Genomic DNA, 27321 nt, shown 5'->3' with positions numbered 1-27321 from the left:
CGTCCTCCCGACGTGAAGAGCGCTATATCAAATGCAAGGATTATTATTATTATTATGTTGATGTGATGTCCACCCACCAGCAGATTTGCAGACTGGGTGGTTATCATTATCAGGAACCCCAGCAAATTCCCCCCTCGCCCCACACACACCCCCCCCCCCCCCCCCCCACATCCCCACCCACACTCTGAGACATTGACCCAGACGGGGTGGGTGGGATGGACATGTGTGTTTGTCTGCCTCGGTGGCTTTAAGCTGCGCTCTGGGAAGTAGATATCTCTTTCAGTGTAGCTTTGCTGCCTTTGGAGTCCAACTCGCACTCCTGTGCTGAGACCAACTCTGCATCTCACCGCCAGGCTCCTAATGTGTGGGATCACACACACACACACACACATACAGTGTCACCACCAAGTGTGAGTGGGGAGGGGAGGGGAGGGAGTGGGGAGGGAGTGGGGGACAAGGTGAGCAGATAAAGCGAGGAGAGCAAAGCAGAGCAACCACAGGAGCTCCAACCTCTCCATCAGAGACAGACAGCACCCAAAACCTCTCTGCAGTGGATCAGACCAGAACGACCCAGGATATTGTGTGGACTTTTAAGGTAAACCCAATCCTTTGGTGCCTGGACTTTTGTGCATCTTGGTAATGATTTGCTGAACTTTCCCCTAGTTTTTTTTTTCTTTGATTGCTTTTAATTTAATAGTGCAATGGCAGGAATTCTGCACACTCCCCCCCCCCTCCCCTTTCAGTTCACAACCGTTTTAATCCGATCAAGGACTTGGGAGGAAGGTTTTTAACTCCTGTGATGTGTTTTCCCATCACCAGGTTCAATTTATTTATTTGCAGGCGATGTGCAAAAGCTGCTGCAAAATAAACCGTGTGCTATTCTACAGTGCATTTCCCTTTTTTTTTGTTGCATTCTTCGTGGTTTAACTGAGAATGAAATCCCTAAATTTTTCATTGTGAACTTTGTCACTCCCATCAATATTTCTCTGCACTCGGTTGAGAGACCGTCGCCAGGTTTCAAGCTGGAGAAAAGTTCTTCTTATTTTATTCTTATTAAATAATCTTATTTTCGTGACCATTTCTTTCACTTGAAAAGTTTGAATGGTTTTCCTTTGTGACGAGGTGGAAAAATTCACCCCCTTTCGAGCAAATAGACCTGTGTGCGCTCTTATATCAAATGCAAGGATTATTATTATTATTAAGCAAGAAAACATATATTTTTTTATACACACACACATACACAGACTTCACACCTAAACGTGTCCCGTTAGTTCAAGTTTTCTACTCCAGTTAATACCCTACTGTTCTCTAATCTCAATTCAGTATTACTCCAACGTTTACTTCCGAGTGAATCCTTTCAAGACGAATCACTTTTCAAGTCATTTGTCATTGCATAGTGAAGCGACAATGCTTACATTTTGCATGGCACCTTATCACGTCACAACATCTTAAAAGCACCTAAAAGAATGAGTTGCGGGTACTTTAAACTGTTAGCAACTGTTGTTCTGTAGGCAAACGGTGAAAACAATCTGCCACGGCAATGAGATAAATAGCAGGTCAATTTGTTGTTTTGGTGAATTTGGCTACGGAAAAATATCGATTAGGAGGTTGTGGATTCAAGCCGCAAGTGGGAATTTTTAACTCATAGAGTCTCGGTTGACACTCCAATGCAGTGCTGGGGGGGGGGTTCCGTATTGTTGGAAGCGCCGCCTTTGGATGAGATGTTAAACCGAAGTCCCTTCTGCCTGTTCAGGCGAACGTTAAAGACCCCATAGCATTAATTGATGAGAGAAAATTGTTTTGAAAAGTGTCTCCTGGTGTCCTGGCAAATAATCAAAACTATTGATTAATACTGAATAAGTAATTCATTTGTTTATGGGACAATGCTGTGCACAAGTAAACTGCCACATTTGCCTTCAAAATAAAATCAATACACTTCACAGTATATTTCGTGAAGCATTTTGTGAAGCACTTGAAGGCGTCCTCCCAACATGAAAGGCTCTAAATCAAATGTAAGGATTATTATTAGTTAAGAACAAAGTAAGGTACAGAAAGAGAAAAGGGCATGAAGCCCATTCCTTCTGTAGACAACACAAATCAACCTTATCGACATCATCAGCTTTTCAATATGATCTCCCAGGGAAGAGAACTTTGCCACCTCAAAAACAGTCAAGGCAAAATCTATTCCCACATTACTATCTATGCAACTATGAGAATGATACCAAATATTTAGTGCCATATTTCCTGGCGTGCTTACAAATAGCAAATTTTTAATTTCCAAATAGGGTAGAAGCATCAAAAACCAAACCATTCCCAGAATCTAAGTCTTGAATCTTATGAAGTCAGCAGCCAGAAAAGTGAGTTAAAGCTTCCTTTTCTGAGCCTCGATCTAAAAACTGTCAAAGCATGGTTTAGAGTGAATTTCAGGGGTTGTAGCAAGTACCAGATAACATAAATATGTTTTACCATCTTGTGCCCATACACAGACAGACACACACAAACTACTCGCTACTTCTCATCCCTAAATCCTGCCTTTTGCCTTGGGGGGGACTGGGCAACCAAAGACAGGAGAGAAACATATTTAGAGAGTTGGGTGGAAGGAGGAATAGGGAAATATCTCAGGATAGACTTGATGGGGCTCTGGGCCTTTCTATGCAATATTTTGCTACCATCTTCTATTCTGATTCATTCTTTGGTTATAGAACTCCCTCCTTCCTTCAGTCTTCCCTTCCTCCTACAAGGCTTGTGAAAGCCAAACTTGGAGTCACCTAAATGTACTTGTTTGACTCTCTTAATCACCTGCTGCTGTGAGGATGCAGGGAGGAGCAAGAGTGTGTAGGTGATATATTTGGATCTTAAGAGGGACAAGCACAGAAAGGTCAGAGGGACATTGATCATAGTAATACCAATAAAATAGAGAAAGGCAATAAAGGAATAGAAAGATTAGAAGCTAGAGGAGATGTAATTGAATTGTAGTGGTGCATAATTGTTTTTCGCAATAAAAATGATTGTAAATCAGCAGAATTTTTTTTAAATGCATACTGAAGCAATTTCTAAATAGAGAGACATCCCTGCATATGCAAGAAGTCTGACAAATCTGTTACAGAAAAGGAGAACATAGGACAATGAATATGGAGCTTGAGAGGAACAAATGAGTTTCTGGAAGTTCTTAGAAGCAATGTTTAAAGAATATGAAGTTCTGAATATTACAAATAAAGTCCTATCTTTTTCACTATCTCCTCTCATTTTTATTAAGAAAAGTGTTTATTCTACACAGAGCCTCTGCAAGCCTTCAACAAAAGCTGCTCTGAATATAGTTCAATCGTTCTATTAGCCAATTGTATGTATAAGCCTATCCTTACTCATCTTTCAAATATGATGGTGGAAGAAAGGTGAGATTAACTGTACTTGGAGCAGTATGTACTGCATTCCCCCTATCTGAACGGTAATCAGGGATGATGTTTAATATTACTTTAATTACGCACAAGCGCTAGATTTAAATTAGATGTGGTTCACTTAATCTGGCATGATGCCAGGTGATAGTATTTTATCTAGGGTGTCAAAGAGGAAAACAATAATTAAAAGGCAGGTGACATAAACACAAAAAAGGCATGAAAGGACTCTGAGATTTGGAGTGAAGTGTTGGATAGGGACATGGGTACATTACAGAAGTACCTCCTCTTAAACCTTGTTTTTGTTTATTCAAGGGGAATGAGACAAACGACTGAGCTTAGGGGTTTATTTGTTTAGTTCAAACTGATCACAACTTTTTCTGCTTCACTGTACAGTGAGGTTTTAATGAATTAACCCCAAAGCGTTGACAATTTTTCTATGTCAGATGTTGATTGACAGGCTGAGCATTTTATTACTTTGCAGGATGCTGAATAAATTTACGTATTTCCTCTATCACTTCTCGATAGTTAAAACTTATGATATAATCATGTCCTGAAAATTCTGATCCCACTGCCTTGCAAGTAGTGCCTAATTTTAGTTGCATTCTTTGTTACAAGTTCAGATCCTGATGGCACAGTTCGTGAAGACACTACCTGGAATGGTATTGAATGGGAAGGTCTCACGTTTGATCTCTCAGTTAGCTCATCTCAGTTACATGAACAATTGGGGAGCTGCTGTTAGCTTTATCCTTTCCACTCAGGTTAGGGAGGGGGGAAATTCTCCATTATTTCCAATCTTAAGGGTTACACATTGCTGTCTGTAAACAAATGTGTATGTATATAGTGAGGATAGGATCAGGCTTTGCTGTGAAGCTCCCCAGTGTCCAATACATTGTTGACACACACTATCTAAGTCCATGTATAAAGAATTACATATTGGGTGAGATACCAAAGGATTGCTGGTGTTGATGGAACACCTCCCCATTTTGAGCTGCCCAGCTTCGAGACAGCAGTGGAAATGATCTAGACCTGTGATCTGACATTTCCTTTCTGATTAGGACTTCAACACCAGACACAGGAGGCTTGTTAGACATGTATGGGTGGTTAAAACTCAAAATATTAGAAATAAAAAAACATTGTATTAGCATCTCTTCAACAACAACAACTTGCATTTATATAGCATGCCTCACATAGGATAATGTCCCAGAGCAGTTGGATAGAGGAAGAGTGTTCCAGAGTTTCGGGGCATAGAGCCAGTCGAGCAGAGGCAGACGGCAGTTGGTTGGGAAGTAAGCAGGTCAGAGAGGTACTTACTCTTCATCAGAGAAGGGAGGCCTTCAATCTATGTAACTATACCAATCAATCTTAGTCAGAGTGTGGAAGAAGAACGCAAACCCAAATGGAAATCTCCATCCCACTCAGTGTTCACAGAGGAGGCCTTCAACTGTCCAATATACACCATCATTTGAACATATGTTGCCTGAAATCAAACCCAGGATATTAAACAGTAAAGCATACAACCCATGCGATGATAGGAACTTAAGTTTGATGTCCAAAGCATTAACAGGTCTGGTTGTTACAGTGCAAGTCAAGGGATTGCTTCAAATTCAATGTTAGTGTTACTGTTAATTATTGCCAGATGTTTAAACAATGTGGTTCCGCTCAAGCTGTTATAGCCTGTTTGGGAGCTTTGGAAATATCTGTATTTATTGTGTAGATGGGTTCACTGGTAGATTTATACTAGGCAAATATTTGAGACATGGAATTGAAGGAAACTTTTGGAACATTGGTCATTTTGATTTGTCTAAGAAATGTTCTCACTTTTGCAATCTAATGAAGTCCGACTCTCAATTGCTTCCATTTATACACTTAACTCCATTCTAGGAAGGTTTCCAAATATAACATGGCCTCCACGTTTATATATTACCGATCATATGTACAGAGTCGTAGGCTAATTCACACTGTAGAACTTCTGCTGCAATAACGCTAAACAAGGGTCCATTTCTCACAGTTTTGGTGTTTCATCATAATTTCTGATGGCATGAAAACCTCTATCTTGTCCAATCTTTCCCGATAGCTATATTCACTCATTCCTAGTAACATCTAAGAATCATTCCACTATAAGGCTAGTGTAAGGCTAATCATCACAGCAGAAGGATTTCTAGGATTAATTTGTGTTTCAGGATTGTCACCTCCAGACTTTAAAGATCGTGTCTGAACACAATGCCAGGCTTGTTAAACCAGAATACTTGGGAAGGTCTTCCCCTCACAGCTTCCTGGATCAAAGCCTGTACCAATGGTTATTCTCTCCGAGTGTCTACAAGTCTCACCTACATCAACCCTGAAACCGAGCCAGTACGAGGTAAGTACATTATATTTCTGCTGTCGATGGCCCTTTTATGTGCCTGGCTTCCGCTTGTTTGATAGTTGACCATAAGAACGAACTGCATTGAGGCTTATCAAGGAGCAATGAATGCAATAATATTGATAAAACAGAACAAGTTAAGAAAAAGTGTACTGAAGCCCACCTGTCAAGTGATAAGGCTTTGTGGAGTGCAGGTGTAAAGTGCATTGATTGGGATTAATGCCAACTGTCAGAAAACATATTGGACTTTACCAGAATGCTATTTTCACTTCAATTATTCGTTCATGCTATTCAGAATGGTTGCAAAGTTCTCAACGTTGATTTATGCTGTTAGAATATTTACTACATGATTTTCCTTTTTACTTTAAATATTTCTGGTTGTAACGCCTTGTCTCACAGGTGTTTTTGTGTACCTGCTGGAGGAGTCAGAGGCAGTGGTTGGATTTGAAGCCTCAACAGCAGGAAAGCTGGTGACTATTCAGATGAAGAACCGGAGCAAAGCAGAAGACTGCTGTGTTAGCTGTTATAACAACTCAAATGTGGCTCTGGAATGTAGCAATGGTAAGTCAAAAATAGAAGATCATGGTAAGGTAAATGAAGAGAGCATGGAATGAGAAAAACTTCACGAGGAGAGGCTTTGCACTGAACATGCAAAACCAACCCTAAACCGTACAACATCCTTCACAACAAAAACAATAATTTGCATTTATATAGCACCCTTCACACAGGGTAATATCACACAATTACTTTTGACCTCTTTTCCCATTCAAATGAATTGTGGAGTCCTGTAGCTCAGTGGTTAGAGAACTCGCCTCGCAAGCAAGAGACCTGGGTTCGATTCCCAGCCATGCGAAACCTTGGGCAAGTTTCCTTACTCCACACGCCTGATAATAATCCCTCAAGCAAAAAAAAAAATAAATTGGTCACTTCAATTCACGACTGTTTGTGGGACACTGCTGTGTGCAATTGGCTGCCGCATTTCACCCACAAATATAGTCAATTCACTTGGCAGTACATTTTGTGAAGCGCTTTGAGACATCTGGAAGTGAAAAGTGCTAAATAAAATGCAAGGAAGGAAGGAATAAACAAAGCTACAGGTTCATATCAATATCATGAATGCTATTTTTTTTTAACCTGTTGACCAGAATTCAGCTTGAGATTTCTCAAGTTTGCTAATTTGTGTGTCACTTCCAATTATCTTGTTTCAAGTGTTTTGCTTCTTATTTTCAAATGTTGTGTTTGTGATCACTATTTGTTGAGTTCCTGACAAACTGTTAAACTCTGATTATGTGAGTGGAATGCACATGAGCAGAAAAGGTCTTTTGAAAAAGAGCAAGTCATTATCAATCAGTGGATTATTTGTTGTTATGTCACTCAATACAACATGTTTTACTCTCTTAATCATCCCTGTTGGGAGGTACCTTTCAGTTCCTCTAAGGAGTGATTCCGTGTCCTCTCCTTGACACAGGTCACTTGATTCTGGATGAAGACATGGACCGAAGAACTTTCATCGTTAGCACTGGAGAGATTGGCTCTCAGGAAACCATGACAATAGCACTCAGCACCACTCTGGAACTGCAAACACAACATAATGGTACTGTTCAGGTGGTGTTCTCCTCTGTGTTCATGCCTCTCGTGCTCACTAGTGAAAGAAGCAGCGATTTTTCAATCAGAAATAATGAACGACGGTAAGCATTAATAGGTTAGTCTTCTATAGACCTTTTGGGCAAACTGTAAAATTTAGCTTTTGGAACCTACTGCAGCAGAAGAGCACTATTAATCAAGCGTTCTTGATTTCTCTCAGTAATGTTGCCCCATGCTATACCACTGGGACATCCATCTATCATGTCACTCGGAACAATTGCCAATGTCAGGATTTTGCCACGAGAAAGAGGAGGTTTAAAAAAAAACATAGAGAACACTGGTAACCTCATTTAAATAGTATATCACCTTCAAATCATGTAGGCCTCAGATTACTTGCTGACCATCAACAATAAAGTCCCACTGACCATTGTTAGTACATTGTTAGTTTTTCCTCTGCTTCCAAGGTGTAATGTTGCACTATGAGGAGATATTCTAGGTATAATCTTGGCTCAACTGGGATAAGTTATTCAGCTTTGGGAGGCCAAAAACATGGCATCAATAAAATAGCACACTGATTGAGAAACCAAAGCCTGTGCAAAAGTCAACCCGACTGTTTCCATTCTGTCCTATCATCTAATGACCAGACAGTATTAAGGATCATGAATACCTGCACATGTCCCAAGGCAAAAGTTGTTTTGTACCACACTTGAGTAAGTAGACACATTTATCAGCCATCCACGGGTACATTTTCATGTAATTAATGGCTTCTGAAATACCCAATGCAAGACTAAGAGTGTCATGTCTACTGTTTAGCTACCTATATATGAATGTGAACACAGTATTTGTATCACACAGAGAAGGACAATGACAATTCCCTTATTTAAGTCCTACACCCATTTCCCACTCTCTCAGTTTGATAACATTTGCTTATTTACCACTGTACCACTTGAGTAATGGATTCATGCCAGAATGTTAGAAAATACACGTAAACATTAGAAGATAACATGGTAGTATGCCTTTGCTGTGCTTTTTATTTTTCATAAATTTATCATAACAAATCTGGTCTAAATCTGCATCTGTCTTTTTCCCCACTTTATGTGAATCCAGTTTCAGTTCTACCAGTTGTTTCAGAACAGGTGGACTGAAACCAGAGAAGTCCTTAACTATTGGACATCGGTGTCTGCCAGAGATTTTCAACATACAAGCGTTCAATCCAGTGCCATATGAGTTTCACTTTGAGATGCTGGTTCGAGGTCCCTGTCTGTTAGCTGGTAAGGGAATTCACAACATGGAACCATTTAAAGTCTTTGCCTAGAGATAATCTAGGCACAACAGGCCTTGTGCTTCGGTATTTTAATCATCTTAGTCAGTTTTTCCATTCTTTTTAATACCAACTATGATACTGTGGGCACTCTGTTTCCTCCATACTGTGAATCATCTTAGTCATTTTCCCCATTTTTTCTAAAACCAACTATGATACTGTGGGCACTCTGTTTTCTCTTATTGTTGAAATTAAGATTAGTGGCATTGTCTCCAACTCTCTCATTCATTACCATGACTAAGTGTCTCCAAATCTATCTCATTCTTTGACTTGACTCCTTACCTCTCTAATCTTTTTCTTTGTTCAACAATCTGCAGATTTTAAAAACCAAAGTTTGATGCCATTGGTGAAAAAGAAACTCTTAATGAAAATATTCATGGGAGGGGGGGGTGAGCAAACTAAAAGGTTAATGTTCTGTAACGGGTAGCAATCTAAACTACATATGGAGGTACTTGGAAGAAAAGCTGCTTTATTTCCAAACCGTGTAATTATTCATGATCTTCATAAAATATTCAAAGACATCTGGATGTAAAAATAATCAATAGGTTAAGTCAATCTAGTAAATTGATTTCTGTGGTTCTAGTATTAAATACAATTACATCTGACAGAAGAAATACAAAGAGTTTGCATGCTGTATGGACATTAATGCAGTAAGTAGATCACTCAGTACAAGTACAATGCCACAGGATTCTGAATTACAATTTGGGTGAATGCTTTTTTAGTCAATAAATTAAAGAATTGGACAGTTAAAATGCAGATGTAATTGAATTGAATATCTTACAGTGAAAATGCATTTATTTTAACTCGGGGGCGAGGGGGGAGAGACGCAATACAACTGAGAGAAATGCATACTGTTTGAAAGATGTCAAGGAGCCTCTTGGTGTCTAGCAGTGGGTGAGAATATGGGTGTGGGTTTGAATGTAAAACTCTTTACCACCCCAGATCTAAAATAAATTTAATTCTAGATAGAACACGAGTTAGAATAACATATATGCTATGGTTTGTCCAACACAAACAATGGCTTGTGTTTATATAGCACCTTTCATGTCAGCTGATCATCAGATGAAGAGTGGCCCAAAATGAAGTAAATATTATATTGGCAAAAATATCAGAAAAACAATGAGATTCATAGCCAATTATCAACATCCACCTGAATCATAAAACAGATTGGATCTCGGTTTACTGACTCATTGAATTGCTCTCGCACTGAAACATTAAAGCATTTACACAAAAATAGTTATTTTGCACATATATGTTTATACTTTAATTCAAGCCAAGGCAGAATATTTACACATCATGTTCCAAAAACACCAATTTACACACTCCTCCTTGCATCCTGGGTTGAAATAAAAAGTTATACATTGTACATCGTTATTCATTCATCATTTGCTTTGTTGTTAACTTGACTCCCTTTTCAAAATGCAACATTTGCTGTCTTCTTTGTCTAGCTTATTTTTTTGCTACAAACATAAATAAATGATACATATGAAACTGAACCCTGATGATTTTCCTTTCTCTTGAAGCTCCTATTAAAAGAGCAAAGTAAAAAGTGTTAGATAGGTCTCACGTTTTAATCTTACACAGAAAGAGCACCACTCGGTGCAGAGGAAATACTATTTATTGCTGCGATTGTGAGCAATGAAATGTGGTCTCCTAATGTTTGAATGCAACTATTTTATAGGAGTGGAGAGTCCTACTCACGCATTGAGGGCTGATGCGGATCCTGGTGCTAGATCTGCCTCTACAACATACATCACCCTGGCAGAATCACATCAGTATGATAGGAACCTCGAAATTATTTTACACCCAAGCGGTAAGCTACCTTTGATGAAAGGAGTCACTGTTATATGTGTATAACCAAATATCTGCGAGTATAATCTCTGCATTTCCACCTGAACATGACTGAGTATTAAATAATACTTCTAAGCAAAAAAAAATTAACATTGGTGCACAGATGCAAAGCAGGAAGCTCTGAAATCCAATGCTTCTTTTCCTACTTTTCTAAAATTTATTTTTGTCTTACTGTTAATGACTCTACTCTTAGCTCTTCATCTATTGATATTCTTGTCCTCTACATCTCTTCTGATCTGAATGAAATTCCTNAAAAAAAAAAATTCTCTCTTTCTCCCTTTCGTGTCAAGCACTTCTTTTTCCCCGAATAATTCTGAAATCTGTTCCACAATGAATAGTTGTTCAAACAGTTTTCTCTTGCCTACAGCACAAGATATATAAATAAAAGACTTGTCATTTTATAATTAGTTCATTTTTCATTGATGATAAAGTTTGATACATCAAGCATTTATTTTGTGTAAAAGACAAATCGGTCTTTTCACCGCAAAACTCTATCTCCATTGCAAACTTTTTCGCCTTTAATTAGTCCTATTGTGAATATCTTTCTGAGCTTTCCTTTCTTGTCCCACGCTACCTCCAAGTAAGCCATTTTACTCCCTCTTCTGTACTCTGTTGAAACCAAAACTCATTACCCTAACTTAACTCATTCCTTCCCAGGATCTCAAAACTACAGAATTCCTGATCTCCCTTTCTTTCTATTATTTCAAGGATTATAAGCATCAAGTTTATCCAATTATTATTTCTTAATTTATTTAATTCCTCTCCTTTTCAGTGTTGCTATTTCCTGCATCTTGGACTCCGGCTGTTCAGCTGTTTTTTTTTAGCAGGGGATGAAAGATGCATTAATATGATAGAGATCTGATAATCTCCCATACATCATAGGTAACACCATTTTACTCCTTGTTTCTGTTCCACAAGAGCCTCATGTACCACATGTTATACTGGAGGAAGGCAGTATGAGTTTCAAGGAGTATGAACAGCAGATTAGAAGCAGACGGGACTTCAGTAGAGTAGTGAAGAAGGATTCCAGCTTTGACAAGAAGGTAAGATACAGACATTCAACAGAATAGCAGCCCAACAAGTAAACTGGAATCATGGCAAATGAAGAAATTGCAAGCACTAACTGTAACTAGTTTATATGGGGAAAGGGCAGGTAAATTGGACTGAAAGAATTGCTCTTAAAAGAGCTAGGATAGACATGATGGGCCGAATGCCTTCTTAAGTGCTGTAAATTTCAATGGTTCTATAATAATGAGCTTGCAGCCAACGAAGCCATTATGACACTTTCTTCTTACAGGTTGAATTTGTCCGGAAGCGCTTTCACAAAGATATTGCATTCAATCCTGTGCTGATGCTCAACTTCTGCCCTGATCTCCAAAGTATTGCAACAGAGTTTGGACACGTTACCAGAGAAATCATATTCCTCATTGACAGAAGTGGCAGTATGAGCGGCATTCATATCGAAAAAATAAAAGTGAGTTGCAGTGAAATAGTTATGTAAATTCTTTAGATACATAAATTATCCATTAAACGTTGTATTCCATGGTCAATATTGTAAGTACCACTGATGCCAAGTTGAATTGGGAATAATGATATAATAATTATAATAATACTTGCATTTGATGTAGTGCCTTATCACATCATTGAGATATCTCAAAGGGATTCACAGAATATACTGTAAAGTGGATTGATTTTGTATTTCGTGGGCAAAACGTAGCAGTCAATTGCGTACAGTAGTGTCCCACAAACCGTTAAGGATTATTATTATAATATGATTATATTATTATTATGATGATATTATTGATCATATAGGACATCAATGTATCTGGAATCATATGACTTACACCAGTTTTTTGCTATTTTGTGATAGCTATGCAAACCAAATTATAAAACATGCTAATCATTAAAATATTTATCCAGGTACTCACAGGTCATCCATTATGTGTATAATAGAGATGAAAATGATCATTTAGTGATTCAAGAATAGTATTGCTATTTTCATACTTCTTTTGTAGGAAGCAATGCTAGTTGCTGTTAAAAGTTTACCGCCTGGGACATTACTGAACATAATTGGTTTTGGCTCCAATGTGAAGACTCTCTTTTCATCCAGTCGAATATGCAATGATGTGAGTAATTCTGGCAGTAAAACATTCTAACATGATGCTCCAATTGCTTCCCTGACTGAGACTCTTCACTAAGATTGCCAAGTGATTTACTAACTGAGAATCACACACTCAAACACTTGAGCACCACATATTTGCAGAATTCACACATGAAATTCTGGAACCTCTGGTTAACAATTACAGTAAATTCCTGATATAGTCACTCCAAGCAAAAAGAGCTCAGTGACTATACCATATATCCAGGTGACTATGTCATGAGTCCCCTGGGGTTGCGAGCTGCAACCAGGAGGTCTTCTACCAACATAACTGCGCAGTGTTTTATGCTGTAATCAGTTGTCATGTACCAACTCAATAAGTAGCACATGCAATGAATATTTAACACTTGCCATTTCACGTTATGTTTGTCACTGATTTAGATTTTCTGTCACTTCCTTCTGACAAGTTATGACACATTCTACGCAACTGACAGCAGAATCTGAGGCTCTGTACGAAAAGGATTTTTCTCACTTTTCCAGATGCTTAAGAATGATATAATTTCTGCAAATAGCGCTTTGGGCTTAGTTTAACCTTCTGAGGACAATTACAAATTTCCAGCTTTCTTGATTTTCACATTTCCCTGCGCTAGCCTGCTCACTGCAGTATAGGATTCACTTTGATGATGTATCCGACATTTTACTCACAGAGATGTGTGGAACGTGGCATTATATGCTATAAGCGGAGTGATGGTATTCAAATTTTATATGGGAAGCAGCAGGGATATTGACAACATGTTGATAAGCCGGTGTTTTATTATCAGTTCACTGTACTTTGTCTTTTTAAAGGACACCCTCTCACTGGCCTGTGAATATATCCAAAGGATGAGGGCAGACATGGGGGGCACCAACATCCTTGGGGCTTTGTCTTGGATCTTCAACCAGACAGTGCAACGTGGCTACCCTCGCCAGCTCTTCATTTTAACCGATGGTTCTATGGGCAACACTGCAAAAATCATCGAGTTAGTCCGAAAAAATGCAAGTTCTATAAGGTATTTTGCAACTTATTGGAGCATTTGTGCACACAATAAAAACATCTATTTTGTCGAAAATATAGAGTTTATCTGTTGCTCTTATTGAGCTCTGCAGCAAGAGTTTATCGTTTTGACACTGGGATGTTTCATCTAATATTCAGAGAAATGGAGGGAGAGGAAAGACATTTCTCAAAAGATTAAACACGCTGACCTCAATTCTAATAATTCTAATATCAGAGTTTAAATAGTTTGTGAGCAGTTATATTTTGAGCAGTTGTAACACCTTAGGTGCGCAAAGCTGCCTCCTTTAGTTTATGAAGCACTAATGGCATTGGTGCAACATGCAAACCGCTTCCAATATACAAGGTTTAGGATTTGCGGTTCACAATTGTTTAAATAGTTTTCAAGTAGAACACTCAATGTAGAATTGTACCACTCTACTGCTCATTTTGAAGAAATGTAGGAATAAAAGGTTTGACCCAGAGCACTCCACTCTTTCAGCAAAAGGAAGAAGCTTGTTTATTGGAAGAGACAGTTTGGGAGAGGGGATGGAGAGGACGAGGCATTCAGAAGTCTTGGAAAATTTTTTTTTTCTACTGAGAATCTTTGATGAAGGACCAGTGACAATTAAATTAAATAAGAAATTGAAAAGAGCAGAAGAGCATGTAGATTGTAAGAGGAAGGGAAGACTGAGTTTAGTTGCGAACCCATGTTATTAACTAATAAATGCAAAAAGGGTGACCAAGAAAGCAATTAGACTAAGTGCCTTTCTCAAAAGCAACTAGAATTTTCTTTATGACTCTCGCAAGCTAGCCTCATTCTTTTTAATTAAATTTTACTAAAACACAACTACACTGGGGAGTCTGAAACCTTTATATTAATAATATGCCGTGAACTGTACATGTTCAGTCTCTCTGTCCAAGTGTAGCTTTAACACTATAACTGCAGGAAAGATATTAGACAAGATGGTAAGCAATGATTATAGTGAAAAATAATTTGCTTTCTACCTACAAAACAATAATAATACTACTGAATAATCCTTGCATTTGATATTGCGCCTTATCACTTCTTCGAGACTTCTCCCAGTGCTTCCCAGAATATACTGTTAAATTAATTGACTGTATATTTTATAGCCAAAACGCAGCAGCCAATTGTGCTCAGCAGTTTTCCCACAAATAGTTCGTTGATTGAGTGACTAAATTATTATTATTTTTTACAATTTTTTTTTGAAAGGATTATTCCCACGGAAAGCAATCCGCCAATCAGCTAACAACTGGGGTCCTACTTACTGCTAGATAAACATAGGTGTGTGGAGTAAGGAAACTTGCCTAATGTTTTGCCCTGTCCAGGAGTTATTACAGTTAAAATAAGCTGCAGAGGATATATCATGATGTTAACAGTGACAGCTTTCCATTAGGTGTTTCAGCTATGGTCTGGGTCCCAATGCCTGTAAACGCTTGCTGCATGGAGTTGCAAAGGTCACTGGTGGAACGGTCGAATTTTTCAAAGAAGGGGAGAGACTGCAGCCAAAGGTAAGTGGCCTTATGTCATAAAGGTAAAAATGTGCAATATACATTTCTGCACAGAGGGCTAATATACAACCCAAAACTCCAGAATGTTTCTGCATAATTCAATCCCTCCACAGACGTTGCCTCCTTAAAAGCTACAGCACCGCAGGAACCTGCAATATTTGCTCATCCGATTTGTAACTACAAATAGACAATATGTAGACTACAAATAGTCACCTCAGCAAAAAGATTGAATTTGGCTCCTTAGTACTGACTTACCCACACACATGCACAGATTGTAGAACAGTGTGTAGATTTGTTTAACATATTTACACAAATCTAGAACCCTAATTCCATTCCTTCACTGTAAATCTCTATCTCAAGGACGAGACTAATCTTCCTTCAAAGCAAGACTTCTTGTATCAGTTTGGGGTCATTTTTTTAGTTAAAAAAAATGTACTTTGTAATATCTACATAATTGAGTTTACAGAGTAATTTCCAAGTAACTCAATTACTATGATTGCATTTGTGTGGATATTATGGGGTTAAATTCTGATGTTCAGGAAAGCTACCGACCCTGCTGACATCCACTTATAATGAGGGAATCCCATTTATAAGCACACATTGCGAAGGTTGGTGACTTTACTGACTGATGGATGTGTGTTCCCACACAAATTTTGCATCCCTGTATGTGTTAGTAGAGTATGGTACTACTTTATTGTAAATGCTAATAATGTATATTTCTTAATTTCTTAAACAGTTAATAAAATCATTAAAGAAGGCAATTGAGCCAGTAATGAGTGATATCACCATCGAATGGTATCTTCCTGATACTTTAGAAGTTCTTCTTTCTCCAACTGAGATTGGACCTCTATACCCAGGGGAACATCTGATTAGCTATGGAGTGCTTTTTGACCTCTCTGGGTTCCAGAGGAAAAAGAATACGGTATGTCCACCCGTGATTATGAGTGTATCTTGGTCCAATGTGTTTTGAATGGTTTATCATAAGGTAATCTGTTGCCAGAGAACAACAGGTAGCAAAAACAGTAGAGCAGGTTATTTTTTAGAAGGGAGAGATTGGAATGTGTTAGTGTCCAGAGGGACTTGGGTGTCCTTGTACACCAATCACAGAAAGTTAGTCTGCAGGTGCAGCAGCAATTAGGAAGGCGAACGGTATGTTAGCATTCATTATGAAAGGATTAGAGTATACGAGTAGGGAAGTCTTGCTGCAACTGTATAGGGCCCTGGTGAGACCACACCTGGAATACTGGTCCAGTTTTGGTCTCCTCATTTAAGGAAGGATATACTTGCCTTGGAGGGGGTGCAACGTAGATTTACTAGGTTAGTTCCAGGGATGAAGGGGTTGAGTTACGAGGATAGGGTGACCAATTTGGGCCTATATTCTCTAGAATGTAGAAGAATTAGAGGGGATCTTATAGAAACCTATAAGATCATCAAAGGGCATGATAGATAGATAGATAGTGGGAGATTGTTTCCCCTGGTTGGAGAAATTAAAACCAGGGGTCACAACCTTAAAATCAGAGGCAGCTCTTTCGCACTGAGTTGAGGAAGAACTTCTTCACTCAAAGGGTGGTGAATGTATGGAACTCAAAGGGCTGTTGATGCTCAGTTCTTGAACATATTCAAGACTGAGATAGATAGATTTCTTATTGCAAAAGGGATTAAGGGATATGGGGATTAGGCAGGGTCAGGTTATTAGCTGGAGTTAGATTAGAAGATCAGCCATGATTGAATGGCGGGGCAGGCTCGAAGGGCCGAATGGCCTACTCCTGATCCTATATGTTATGTTAACATCGTGTGGTTAATTAGTGCCTTTCTCGTAGACTAACATTCCAAACAATAACAATTTGATTCACAGAATAGTTTGTCATACTATACGACGTCATGTGAGGTCCCATACATGTGACGCAGGGTCATAAATCACGGTATTTATTTACGGAGTGGACTATAGTTTGATCCATTATAACACCATGATTAGGTCCATAAAATCACGCTGCATTATAATGGGTATTCTATTAAAATGGCCACCAATCAGAATTTCGAGGTCATCAGATCACCACTGATGTCACTTTCCTGCACATTGCACAATGAGCAGAAAGCATTTCCAGCAGTTGCTGAAACACGACTGAACATCGGGAAGCCTTCTGCATGCTGTGTGCAGAAAGGTACCCAGTTAGTGCAAGAAGTACTTCCACTATATAATGTACCTGCAGTATAAGTGGATTCGTGCTTTACTGAAATATGTTATAAGTGGTTCCAACTTATTTTGTTGACATTTGATGAAAGAATGCACCACAAATACTTTACTTTTACCAATCAGGACAAATCCTCTGACTCCTGTTGCTGCACTCATACTGGCAAAAGCTTTATGGCTTTATGTTGTGACATCATGATATCATTATTCTAGACTGATATTATTTAGCCTGGAGCCAGTAACAGTGAAAAATACTCAAAAGAGTGAGGTTTGGCAGCTCTATACTATGATTTTTGCTGGTGACAGAGGGGTAGAGTGATGGCGTTCCAGAGGCAATTCCACAGAAAAATCTTATGATATCCTGGTTTAAGATGACTTCCAACTACCTTATGAATAATATATGTTCTGAGAATGAAAGATATTATAAAATTCTACCGGAATTCTTTAAACTTGAAAAATAACAAGTGAACCTCTGGGTTGTTTCCTTTCACTTCAGGTCAAGCCACACAGTCCCAAAGCTCCATCCAGGGGGTCTACGAGCTCTGTTTTTCAAACTCAAGAGGACCCTCCAACACCAACCACTTCCGATAGCATCAAATCACCTCTCCTTAAAGAAAATAATGGCATTGAGGAGGCACTGAAAGAGATTTCACGGGAAATTTCTTTGGAATTTTCAGGTGGAAACGCTGAAGAAAATGAAAAATGTAAGCATGGAGTGAGAGTGAAATCGGCAGAGCTCATGAACTCTGTTGAAGTGCAATTGTGTTGACGTCAGACGAGGATAGCATCGGGTTTGGCAGTGACGCTCCCTTTCAACTGAATTGTTTGCTGGGACTCTAGGCATAAACATAAAAATAGCCACTTGGGTAGACTACAGTTCAGTGCCTTCCAGAAAAGGGGTAAAAATTGGTGGGAGTAATATGTCAATTTAAAAGATTAGTCACTGCTATCACCAATGTGATTCTTTAGATTGTTATTTTATTCCAGATTTTGAGACTGATCCGCTCCATAACATACGAAAGCGTATCTATCATCCTTCATATATCCATGAGCAGTACACACTGACTCACTGCTCTGTCAGCAGTGAGCGTGGAATCCCCACAACTACCCATGGCTCAAACAGCAGTGACTCCACAGAACCTCATGACATGGAATCTGCATCACTCCCGCATGGTTTGGAAAGCATCACTGAGCAGGGACAGAAGAGTTTGCTGCGGTGGGAATTGACAAGGAAACCATTCTCATTGCCTACCTCTGAAATGGTTATTAGTAAAGTAAGTAACTGCCCTGGTTTGTCACGATTTACCAACATAAATAAAGCAGCGAAAACAAATTGTTACCAAATGAAGGTTGCGTCTATGCTTAATTTGCAATGGTGCTACAGATGAAGGAAGAAAACACAGCATGAAATGAGGAAAGCCTCTTTCTCTTTTTCATAATTTCAATGAAGATTGAGGCAATAATAATAATCCTTGCATTTTGTATAGCGCCATATCACCTCGTTGAAACATCTCAAAGTGCTTCACAGAATATATTGTGAAGTGAATTGACTATATTTTGTGGGCAAAACACGGCAGCCAATCATGCACAGTAGTGTCCCACAAAAAGTCGTGGATTGAGTGACCAAACCTATTTTTGGAGGGGAGCGATTATTTCCCCCAGATAGCGATCTGCCAATCGACTAACAGCTGGGTTCCTACTTACTGCTAGATAAACAGAGGTGTTTGGAGTAAGGAAACTTGCTCATAGATAACATCCATAAATTAACTAACAACTACAAACAAAACAACTCAGTCAGAACAGAAATTTCTTCAGATCATCAACATTCTGGCTTCACAAATTCTCTAGAACATTGCAACCAAAGAGTTCTGCAGTTGTTTGCAATAAAAACATCACCTTGTATTAATACACGAAAGGCACCTCCAAATACCTGGCGTAGACTGTATGAATATGATACAGTGAGATCACGATTGCTTACCTTACAATTCCTTTTTGCATTTGCAACATTTAACTGTCAACACTGAAAAAAACATTCTGCGTTATTTTCAGAACTTTGCTGGAATTGATCCTTCTGCAGACGAGTCAAGGAAAAAGAGAAAAGTGATGGCACAAGCTGCTCTGTCCAATCGGAGCTTCTCCTCTCCAAACGGCCAATTGGACATGCATCACCTACACCGGGCTTTGGAAAAGGTATCTACTGACCGGGAGAATCTGAATCAGTCTCTTGGAGGAAGAATCAACGAATGTGGATCCCAGCAATTTCAGACCAACAGTTTATCAAGGAAGAGCCTCACCGATTCTAGTAAGCGATCAAACCTTTCACCCAGTCTCTAAGAACAGATAAAATAAGCTTTTATTTTTGTCATGTTTGTCATTATGTTCAACTCTCTGACAGGCTCAGTAAAGGCACAAAAAACTTAGAATAAAATTTGGAATAGGAAAATGCCAACGATGCAAAAAAAATCCTTTTGATTTACAACTCGCCATCGATCTTTTCTTTCTCCAGAAACAGATCCATTTAATTGTTGAGCATATTTACATTGTCTGCCACAATGGCCTTCCCAGGTAACTTATATCATGAGTTCTTTGTGCTAAATCATCCTGATTCCTTTTTTATTTCTGACTTGCCTATTTTCAATTCATATCTGTTTGTGTTTGACCCTTCACTGCAGTGAACAATTTGGTCCCATCTTCATCGATGTCCAGACACTTGCACTTGTAGTGATCTGGCACCCTTGCTGATTTTTCTCCTGAATCTATAATACCAACTTGCATTTATACAGTGCCCTTCTAATCCTGAGACCAATTGGTGCTATGGTTGAAATTACCTACGTTAACAAAAAAAATCAGAGAATAATGGGAGACCTGTATTACTCAGCAACTTGCTGAACAAACTCCCACTGCCATTTTTGTCACAATTTAACCAGTATTCATAAGTTTAGTATCAAAGCAACAGCAATGCTTATCCGTCATCTTTAAATGGACTGGGAGAGCTAAAAAGATTTACTGAAACATTAACTGTAAGGGTCCTACTCTTGGTTCCCGAGTGTGTTTTAACTGTTCATCCCTATAGGCAGTCTATCATTCCAAGCATCCACTCCAGATTGGGACACGTTCTTTGATCCTGAGAGCCTATTCTCCCCAGTGATCTCTGAGGAGCTAAGTGTGACTGAAACCGACAGTGTACCTGCAATGCACTGTAAATCAGTGATCTACGGCTTAATTTGTGGAAAGCCGGTCACCTGGGATGTAACTACCAGCCTTACTTCTCTCTACGGTGCATCAATTCAGGAAGAACCAATGCAGAATGAAGAGAATGTATGGAAAGAGATTCTTCATCAGTTAGCTGCTCAATCAGTCATCAAAGACTTTGAAAACATGGCAGAAAAAGAAAGTGAGATTGAATATGGTAAATACATTTCTATAATTGGTGTCTAAATAATGTTTAACCAACTTTTTCTTGCTTTTTTTTAAACTTCTGAAAAATGGCAGGGAATTTAAATTAATATAAGCCGCACTTATTTAGAACCACCATTTGCTGATTCATCTCATCTTCTCCACAACTGCTTTCAGCCTCAATAGTGTCTCCAAAACTGTGGCCTTAGCCATTCAGTGGTTACTCACAGAAAAAAGGAGCTAAACAACTCTCTCTTTCTCTCTGGAGGATCATCCAAAATATATCGTTTGAAAGCCATTCAAACCAGCAAAGCATGTAATTGTGTGTCCACATACACGACTACCATCCCAGTGGACACCAGCACACAAGATTGTTTATCATCGTTTGTGGAAGTGCGAAACACAGGTAAGATTAATATTAATTTATTTTCTTTTACTGTTGGCTAAAAAGATGAATCATCTCACATGAGAAAATGGTTTTCAAAGAGATGCATCATTGTGCAAAAGGACAAGTCCACTGAACTCAGAGCAAAACCTTTTATGCAAACCTTCACATAGCAAACAACGCTGTCTATTTTAATCTGTATCAATCTCAAATAAGTCAAATAATTTTGTCAGGTTTGATCTAATTGATAAAAAGCTTGGAAAAGGCACTTGTGGCAGGATTGGTAGAAAAATGGATGACAGAATAGAAAAACGAATATATATTTTAAAAATGATCTGTACATAGGCATAAGACCATACCAAATCTCCATGATTCCACATTAATGGCATAATAACCTGTAAGAACTACAGGAGATTACAAGAGGACATAACAGTTTAACAGAGTAGCAAATGGAATTCAATGTAAACAAAAATGCAAGCGTGCCTTGGGAGAAAGAATGAAGCAAGCAAAACGATTGTAATATTCTTCATGGTTGTCGGAACAGAGAAATCCTAGGGGTTATAGAATCAACTAAAAGATTCAGCCTGTTTTCAGTGGAACAGGTAAGATTGAAAGGGGATGTGAGAAGATAGTGAAAACGTATTCCTGCTGGGTAGCATAGATGATGATGTGAGTGGAAGAGTGAAGGAAGAAGTTATAAGAAACTCATCAGGAGGGAGCAAGAAATTGGGATTAGCTCTGGTATAGTAATAATCCTTGCATTTGATCACCCACAAAATATACAGTCAATTCACTTTACAGTATATTCTGTGAAGCGCTTTGAGATGTCTTTTAAGTGATAAAGCGCTATATAGCAAATGCAAGGATTATTATTATATAACTCCTAATCATCATTGAGATGTTTCAAAGCATTTCACAGAATATATTGTAAAGGTGATGGTTTGTATTTTGTAGGCAAAACGTAGTAGAACAATTGGTACAAGCAAATGGTGAATAGGTCAATTAAATTCCTATGTCAACATTGTGCATTACTTACCAATTGAGTTTCAAATTCTACATGATACAGTGCATACTGTGCTTTTATGTTACAGTTGCTTTTGATATCTCCAGTGAGTCATCTAGAATACTAATTTTATACTTGGACAGTCCACAGAAATCCTTTAGGTGGTTATTTAATTACCTTAAAAAAACAATAATAGTCCTGCATAAAATTATCAAATACAGGAACATTTCACTGTCGTAAGCAACTTTTGTTACCTCCATTCAAGGAGTTAAATTGAACCAGAAACGAGGTTCAGGCTCAGGAAGCAGACGCCAGAGAAGTTATTCCATGGGTCTGGGTCGAAGGTGTTCCAGCCATGACTCTGAGGGCCTGGATGATTCTTACATTTCCACAGGTAGTATTATAGTTAAGATTAAAGCTGTATTCATAAAATGTCTTAGAACAACACTAACAAAACTAAAAATGTTAAATTAGTAAAGGTATTATGATAAAAAAAACTAACTAGTTTTGTTTGCCCCCTTCAATGTGTTTCCCTCATCTCTTGAAAGAATTGACTTGTCTTGGTATCTGTTCATCAGGAGCTGGGCACTCTCCAGTACCTCACCCCTGCAGGCATTCCTCATGTATGAACCTTGCGCTCCAAGACGCTATTCCTTCCACAGACCACATACAACACCTGAGGTCATAGTCTATCATGGACTTCCCTTTATCTGATAGCTTGTTCTGGGAATGTGCTTTTTAATATAAAAGATAATCAAGCAAAAACAATTATTGAAATTGATTTCAAGATCCTCATCCTCACCTACAAGGCCATTCACGGCCTTGCTCCCTCCTACCTCTCCAACCTACTATCCCCCTACCTACCTGCCCGTACCCTCCGTTCCTCTGGCTCCGGTCTGCTCCACGTCCCCCGCCCCAACCGCCCTACTATCGGTGGTCGGGCCTTCAGCCTCTCAGCCCCGAGGCTCTGGAACTCCATCCCCCAGTGCCTTCGCCTTGCTTCCTCCCTTTCCTCCTTCAAGGCCGGTCTCAAAACCTTTCTCTTTGACCGAGCCTTCAGCTCCCCTCTCGACTCTCTTCCTCCTCCTCGCTCCCTCCCTTCCCTCCCCTCACCCTGACCATTTCCCCCCTCCTCTCTCCCTCCCTCCCCTCACCCTGACCATTTCCCCCCTGCTCGGGTCATGACCCAGCTGTGCAGCGCCTTGGGACGTCCTCCTGACGTGAAAGGCGCTCTATAAATGGAATCTTGTTGTTGTTGTTGTTGTTGTTGTCCGTTTCTCTCTGCAAACAACATATTCCTGACCCCAAGAGCATAGTGTCACGTGGACATATTCCTGTACCCTTCAATAATGTTCTTAAGTACATATTTACTGAATGAATCAACCTAGCATTAACTTATTTGGAAGGTTCTTACATACGCAACTCAGATCATCTTACAGTGATAACAGGTTATGAACACCAGGGAGATCTACTCTATATAACTGTATGAGCTAGCTCTGCTGAATTCTGTTCTATAACTGTACAAGGTTACTTATACTCTTCAACTGTACAGAGTTATTTTTGCTCTGTAACTATACCAGGTTACTTCTGCTCAAACTCTAGTGCGTTTTGACCCTTACTGTTCAAGACTATTTATGCTCAAACTATATGAAGACCTTTCTGCTCCTTTTCAGGAAAGGAAGATAGTGCAACTTCACCGACCAGCATTGGCTCATCTTCTTCTGGATGGGAACGTCAGAGTGCACTAGATGGTAAATAAGTTCATTTCAGAATAAATGGTTGCGTTAAAACACCTCACCCTTTTCAGATTTGAGGCTCCAAAACCTTCACCTACTGAAATGAAAACTGTTGCTTTCATTGGTAACGATATGAATGGAATAATAGTCATCACAGGGAAGCACCCTGGAATTCTGACCAACATGATATTCAAACATTTTTATTTATTAACATTTAGTGTTTTCCACTACTAATTTTTTTTATGCTCTATAGTGCATTTTTACCCTCTTACCGAGCCTGAACAGAATGATTTAGGTATTAGCTATGCATTTTATGACATTAGAGGTATTCTATAATCAACCAATAGAACAGTCATCTCACTGAGATTCCATTCTGCGCTGAGTTACTTGATCTCAGTTGGGCATCAATCAAGTGATTACAATTTGCCTCTGAGGACTACGGAGGGGAAAATTAGCACCTTCAGCACTGCATTGGAGTGTCGGCCTAGACCAGCAGTGGCTAATCTTTATGATTGGCCACCAAAATAAATTGTTTGGTTGAATATTTCTTGATTAAGGCCATAAATCTTGAAATATCTCATCAAAAAACCCTAAAAATACACTACCAATCGATCATGGACTTACCTAGACTTGTGAGAAAATTCGGGGAGTGGAAAGGGACGCTTCTTCACGGCTCCATGGGCCACAGGTTGGCCACCATATTTTCACCGATAAAATACACAATCAATCCACTTTGCAGTATGTCCTTGGAAGAGCCACTGACGCCTCGACGACATGATAAGTTGTTACATCAAATTCAAGGGTTATTATTGTACTGTGTTAAAATAAAAACTCAATAGATTCCCACTTTATCATTATTTCCCAGCACCTCAGCATTGTGACATAGAACTTCATAGAATATATAATCTACCATCAATGAAAGAAATAGAAAATTCTCATATAAAACATTCATATTTGATGTTTTGCACATAAATAGCTTTTAGCATTTAACTTCATGGAGTTACTGCATTCTCCATGTTCTTTCAGGAAGTGCAAGGAGCTCATCTATAGTATTTCCTCGGTCACAGAAAGCAGTGGAAAATCTCTTTCGATCCAGGTACCTTGATCAATTTACTTTTCATTACTTCAAGTGTTGATTCAAAGTAAATTATATTGGTGGAAAACTGAATGTATTCCATATATACATTATTTGTATGAGATAATATCTGAACACATTGACTTTCTATTGGGCTATTGGGAATTGACTGTCTCAGACTGCTACAAAATACACAATGAATCCAGTGAAAATTCCTGTCTCACATTAGTAAACATAATGTGATCCTGAAAACATTACAGTAAGTTTCTTAAGCATCATTAATAACTATTTAAACTTCTAAAATAAATATTACAATATTTTAAATTCAAATGTGCAAAGATATGCATGTTACTTGGGCTAACCTCATTCTTTCTCTGTCCTTTAAACTGGAATTGTTTTGAATTCAATCTGATTTTTTCTTTATTTTCAGTGTTAATCAATTACTGTAGTTCCACTTATTCTTCAGCCCCTCTGATTCATGAGCAATACGAGAAGCTTTGAATTAAGTGCAATTTGATTGGCTACAATCCAGCTCCAAAGGCTTTTTCAGTCAATTAAATGACATCTCAAGATTTACCTATGAAAGCCTTTGTCCTCTGGGTGCACAATGTTGTTAGCATGTTATTTAACTCTGCTCCATTCCCCACTCAGGATTAATCTGGGTTGGTCGAAAATTCTCAACCACACAGGAAAATCGATACTACTAAAACCCACTTGTCTGTCGAGCAAGCTTGACACCTCACCTACAGAAGAGATCGCAGACTATCTGCCATTGGTAAGAGAAACTGCTGATATTGTTTACTTTGTGGCTTGGTCAAAACAGCATAGCTGATTAATAATGGGTAGATATGTTGTAAGGTCAAAATTCCTGTCAATAATCACATTGCATTCTTTCTAATGTAACAGCATGCTTAATAACAGGCCAGTGATTTTACTCTAAACATTTGATATATCAATATCGTCTTTACAAACTTTTCAGAGGTTGTGTTAATAAATTGTTTAAAGTTGAGAAATTCGTAGCAGACACTGATATCAGTTACTGGATATGCACTAACAAAGACCTTGCAATAAGGACATAAGTAGGGAAGAAAAAAACATTACTTGGCATCCAACCTGCTTATTTCAACAGGACATAAATTGCACTGATAGGGACTTTACCACAACTTGTTTCATATTCTAAGGAGGTGCCCCTTAAATCAACCCCACTAGGGTTTAACCAGCTGTTTTCTACTAGTTTTTGTTCTGCAGATTTACCATTACAGCAAAGAACTTGGGCTTTACTGAAAGCTGTTAGTGAGAAACTCAGCTCGGTTCCCCAACTGTCCAGTGCCTTTGACGTCCTCTCTACCTGAAAGGCGCTATACAAATGTAATTTGTTGTTGTATGGCACAGATGCAGCTCTTCACTTTGTGCTTTCCAATTGCAGGTGCAGCTTCAGTTGGCATCTGGAGCTTTTGTTTTGAACAAAGCCTTTTCTGAAGCTCTTAAGATCCCACTTGATCGAATAAAGAGGGCCTCGCCATTCTCATCTCATCGAGTGAGCATCAGCCTACTCTCACGCTGCGTGTCACTGCAAACAGGGGGTAGCAAACCAGAACCGCTCCTTATGAGAGGCATCTCAGCCCCTAGTGGAAGCGAGTTGCAGTTTCAAGGTAGTAAGGGGAATGTTCAGTCAGTGCATCGAAAAAAACAAAGATATCTTGAAGAAAGCACAAAGGGTTCTAAAAAGATGGCATGGCCACTGTTGGAGAGTGACTTTGATGGTACTGATGTAACGTCACATGACATAGCCACGAGCAGCCCCGAGAATCTGAGTATTACCTTTCAACAAACTGATAGCGGGAGGGGCTCAGAGACCGACCTGTGCGAAAACTCTCCAGTCTCCTCTGAAGCCAGCAATGCCTTCTGTGAGCCAGCGAATGACCTGGACCCTCAGGATGAGGACTTAGAAGGGATGGGCTGGGCGACTGCAGTGGCACTGGGCTGGTTGGAGCATCAGTGCGCCAGTTATTTTGTGGAGTGGGAGCTCATTGCTGCCAAGGCAGATTCATGGCTCCAGGCACAACACCTTCCTGAAGGAGTAAATATGGGTGGATTGAAAGTTGCAGCTAGACAGCTCTTCTTGTTGCTACGTCATTGGAATGAGAATATTAAACTCAACATGTTGTGTTATAACCCAAATAATATGTAAATACAGGAAAATTTATGTACTTTATGATATAAGCTAGATTTTACCACTTGATTAAATAGCAATAAATATATTACTCCATATTTTGAACTGCTATTTTCTTATTTTGGTATTCTGAGGTCATGAATGAAAGAACTGCTGATATTGGGATATTATGGAGTCCTGAGCTCAGT

The 27321-nt window shown here is 39.0% G+C and overlaps 1 protein-coding gene across 1 annotated transcript; it reads left to right on the top strand.

Moving 5' to 3' along the window:
• Positions 1-8513: 8513 nt before the first annotated feature.
• Positions 8514-27194, top strand: vwa5b2 (von Willebrand factor A domain containing 5B2). Its single transcript, XM_007889369.2, has 18 exons — positions 8514-8612; positions 10344-10475; positions 11432-11556; positions 11811-11987; positions 12529-12639; positions 13458-13660; positions 15060-15174; positions 15911-16096; positions 17862-18069; positions 18353-18639; positions 19415-19667; positions 20439-20774; positions 21030-21167; positions 22415-22543; positions 23823-23900; positions 24912-24981; positions 25612-25735; positions 26387-27194. Exons 1-18 carry the CDS (start codon positions 8582-8584, stop codon positions 27149-27151), a joined length of 3468 nt encoding a protein of 1155 aa, XP_007887560.2. The 5' UTR covers positions 8514-8581; the 3' UTR covers positions 27152-27194.
• The last annotated feature ends 127 nt before the right edge of the window (positions 27195-27321 follow it).

The sequence above is a fragment of the Callorhinchus milii genome, unplaced genomic scaffold (assembly GCF_018977255.1).
Source record: "Callorhinchus milii isolate IMCB2004 unplaced genomic scaffold, IMCB_Cmil_1.0 Scaffold11, whole genome shotgun sequence".
In the NCBI taxonomy this organism is placed as follows: Eukaryota; Metazoa; Chordata; class Chondrichthyes; order Chimaeriformes; family Callorhinchidae; genus Callorhinchus; species Callorhinchus milii.
Note: the sequence above shows the minus strand (reverse complement) of the source record. Positions and strands in the feature narration are given on the sequence as shown.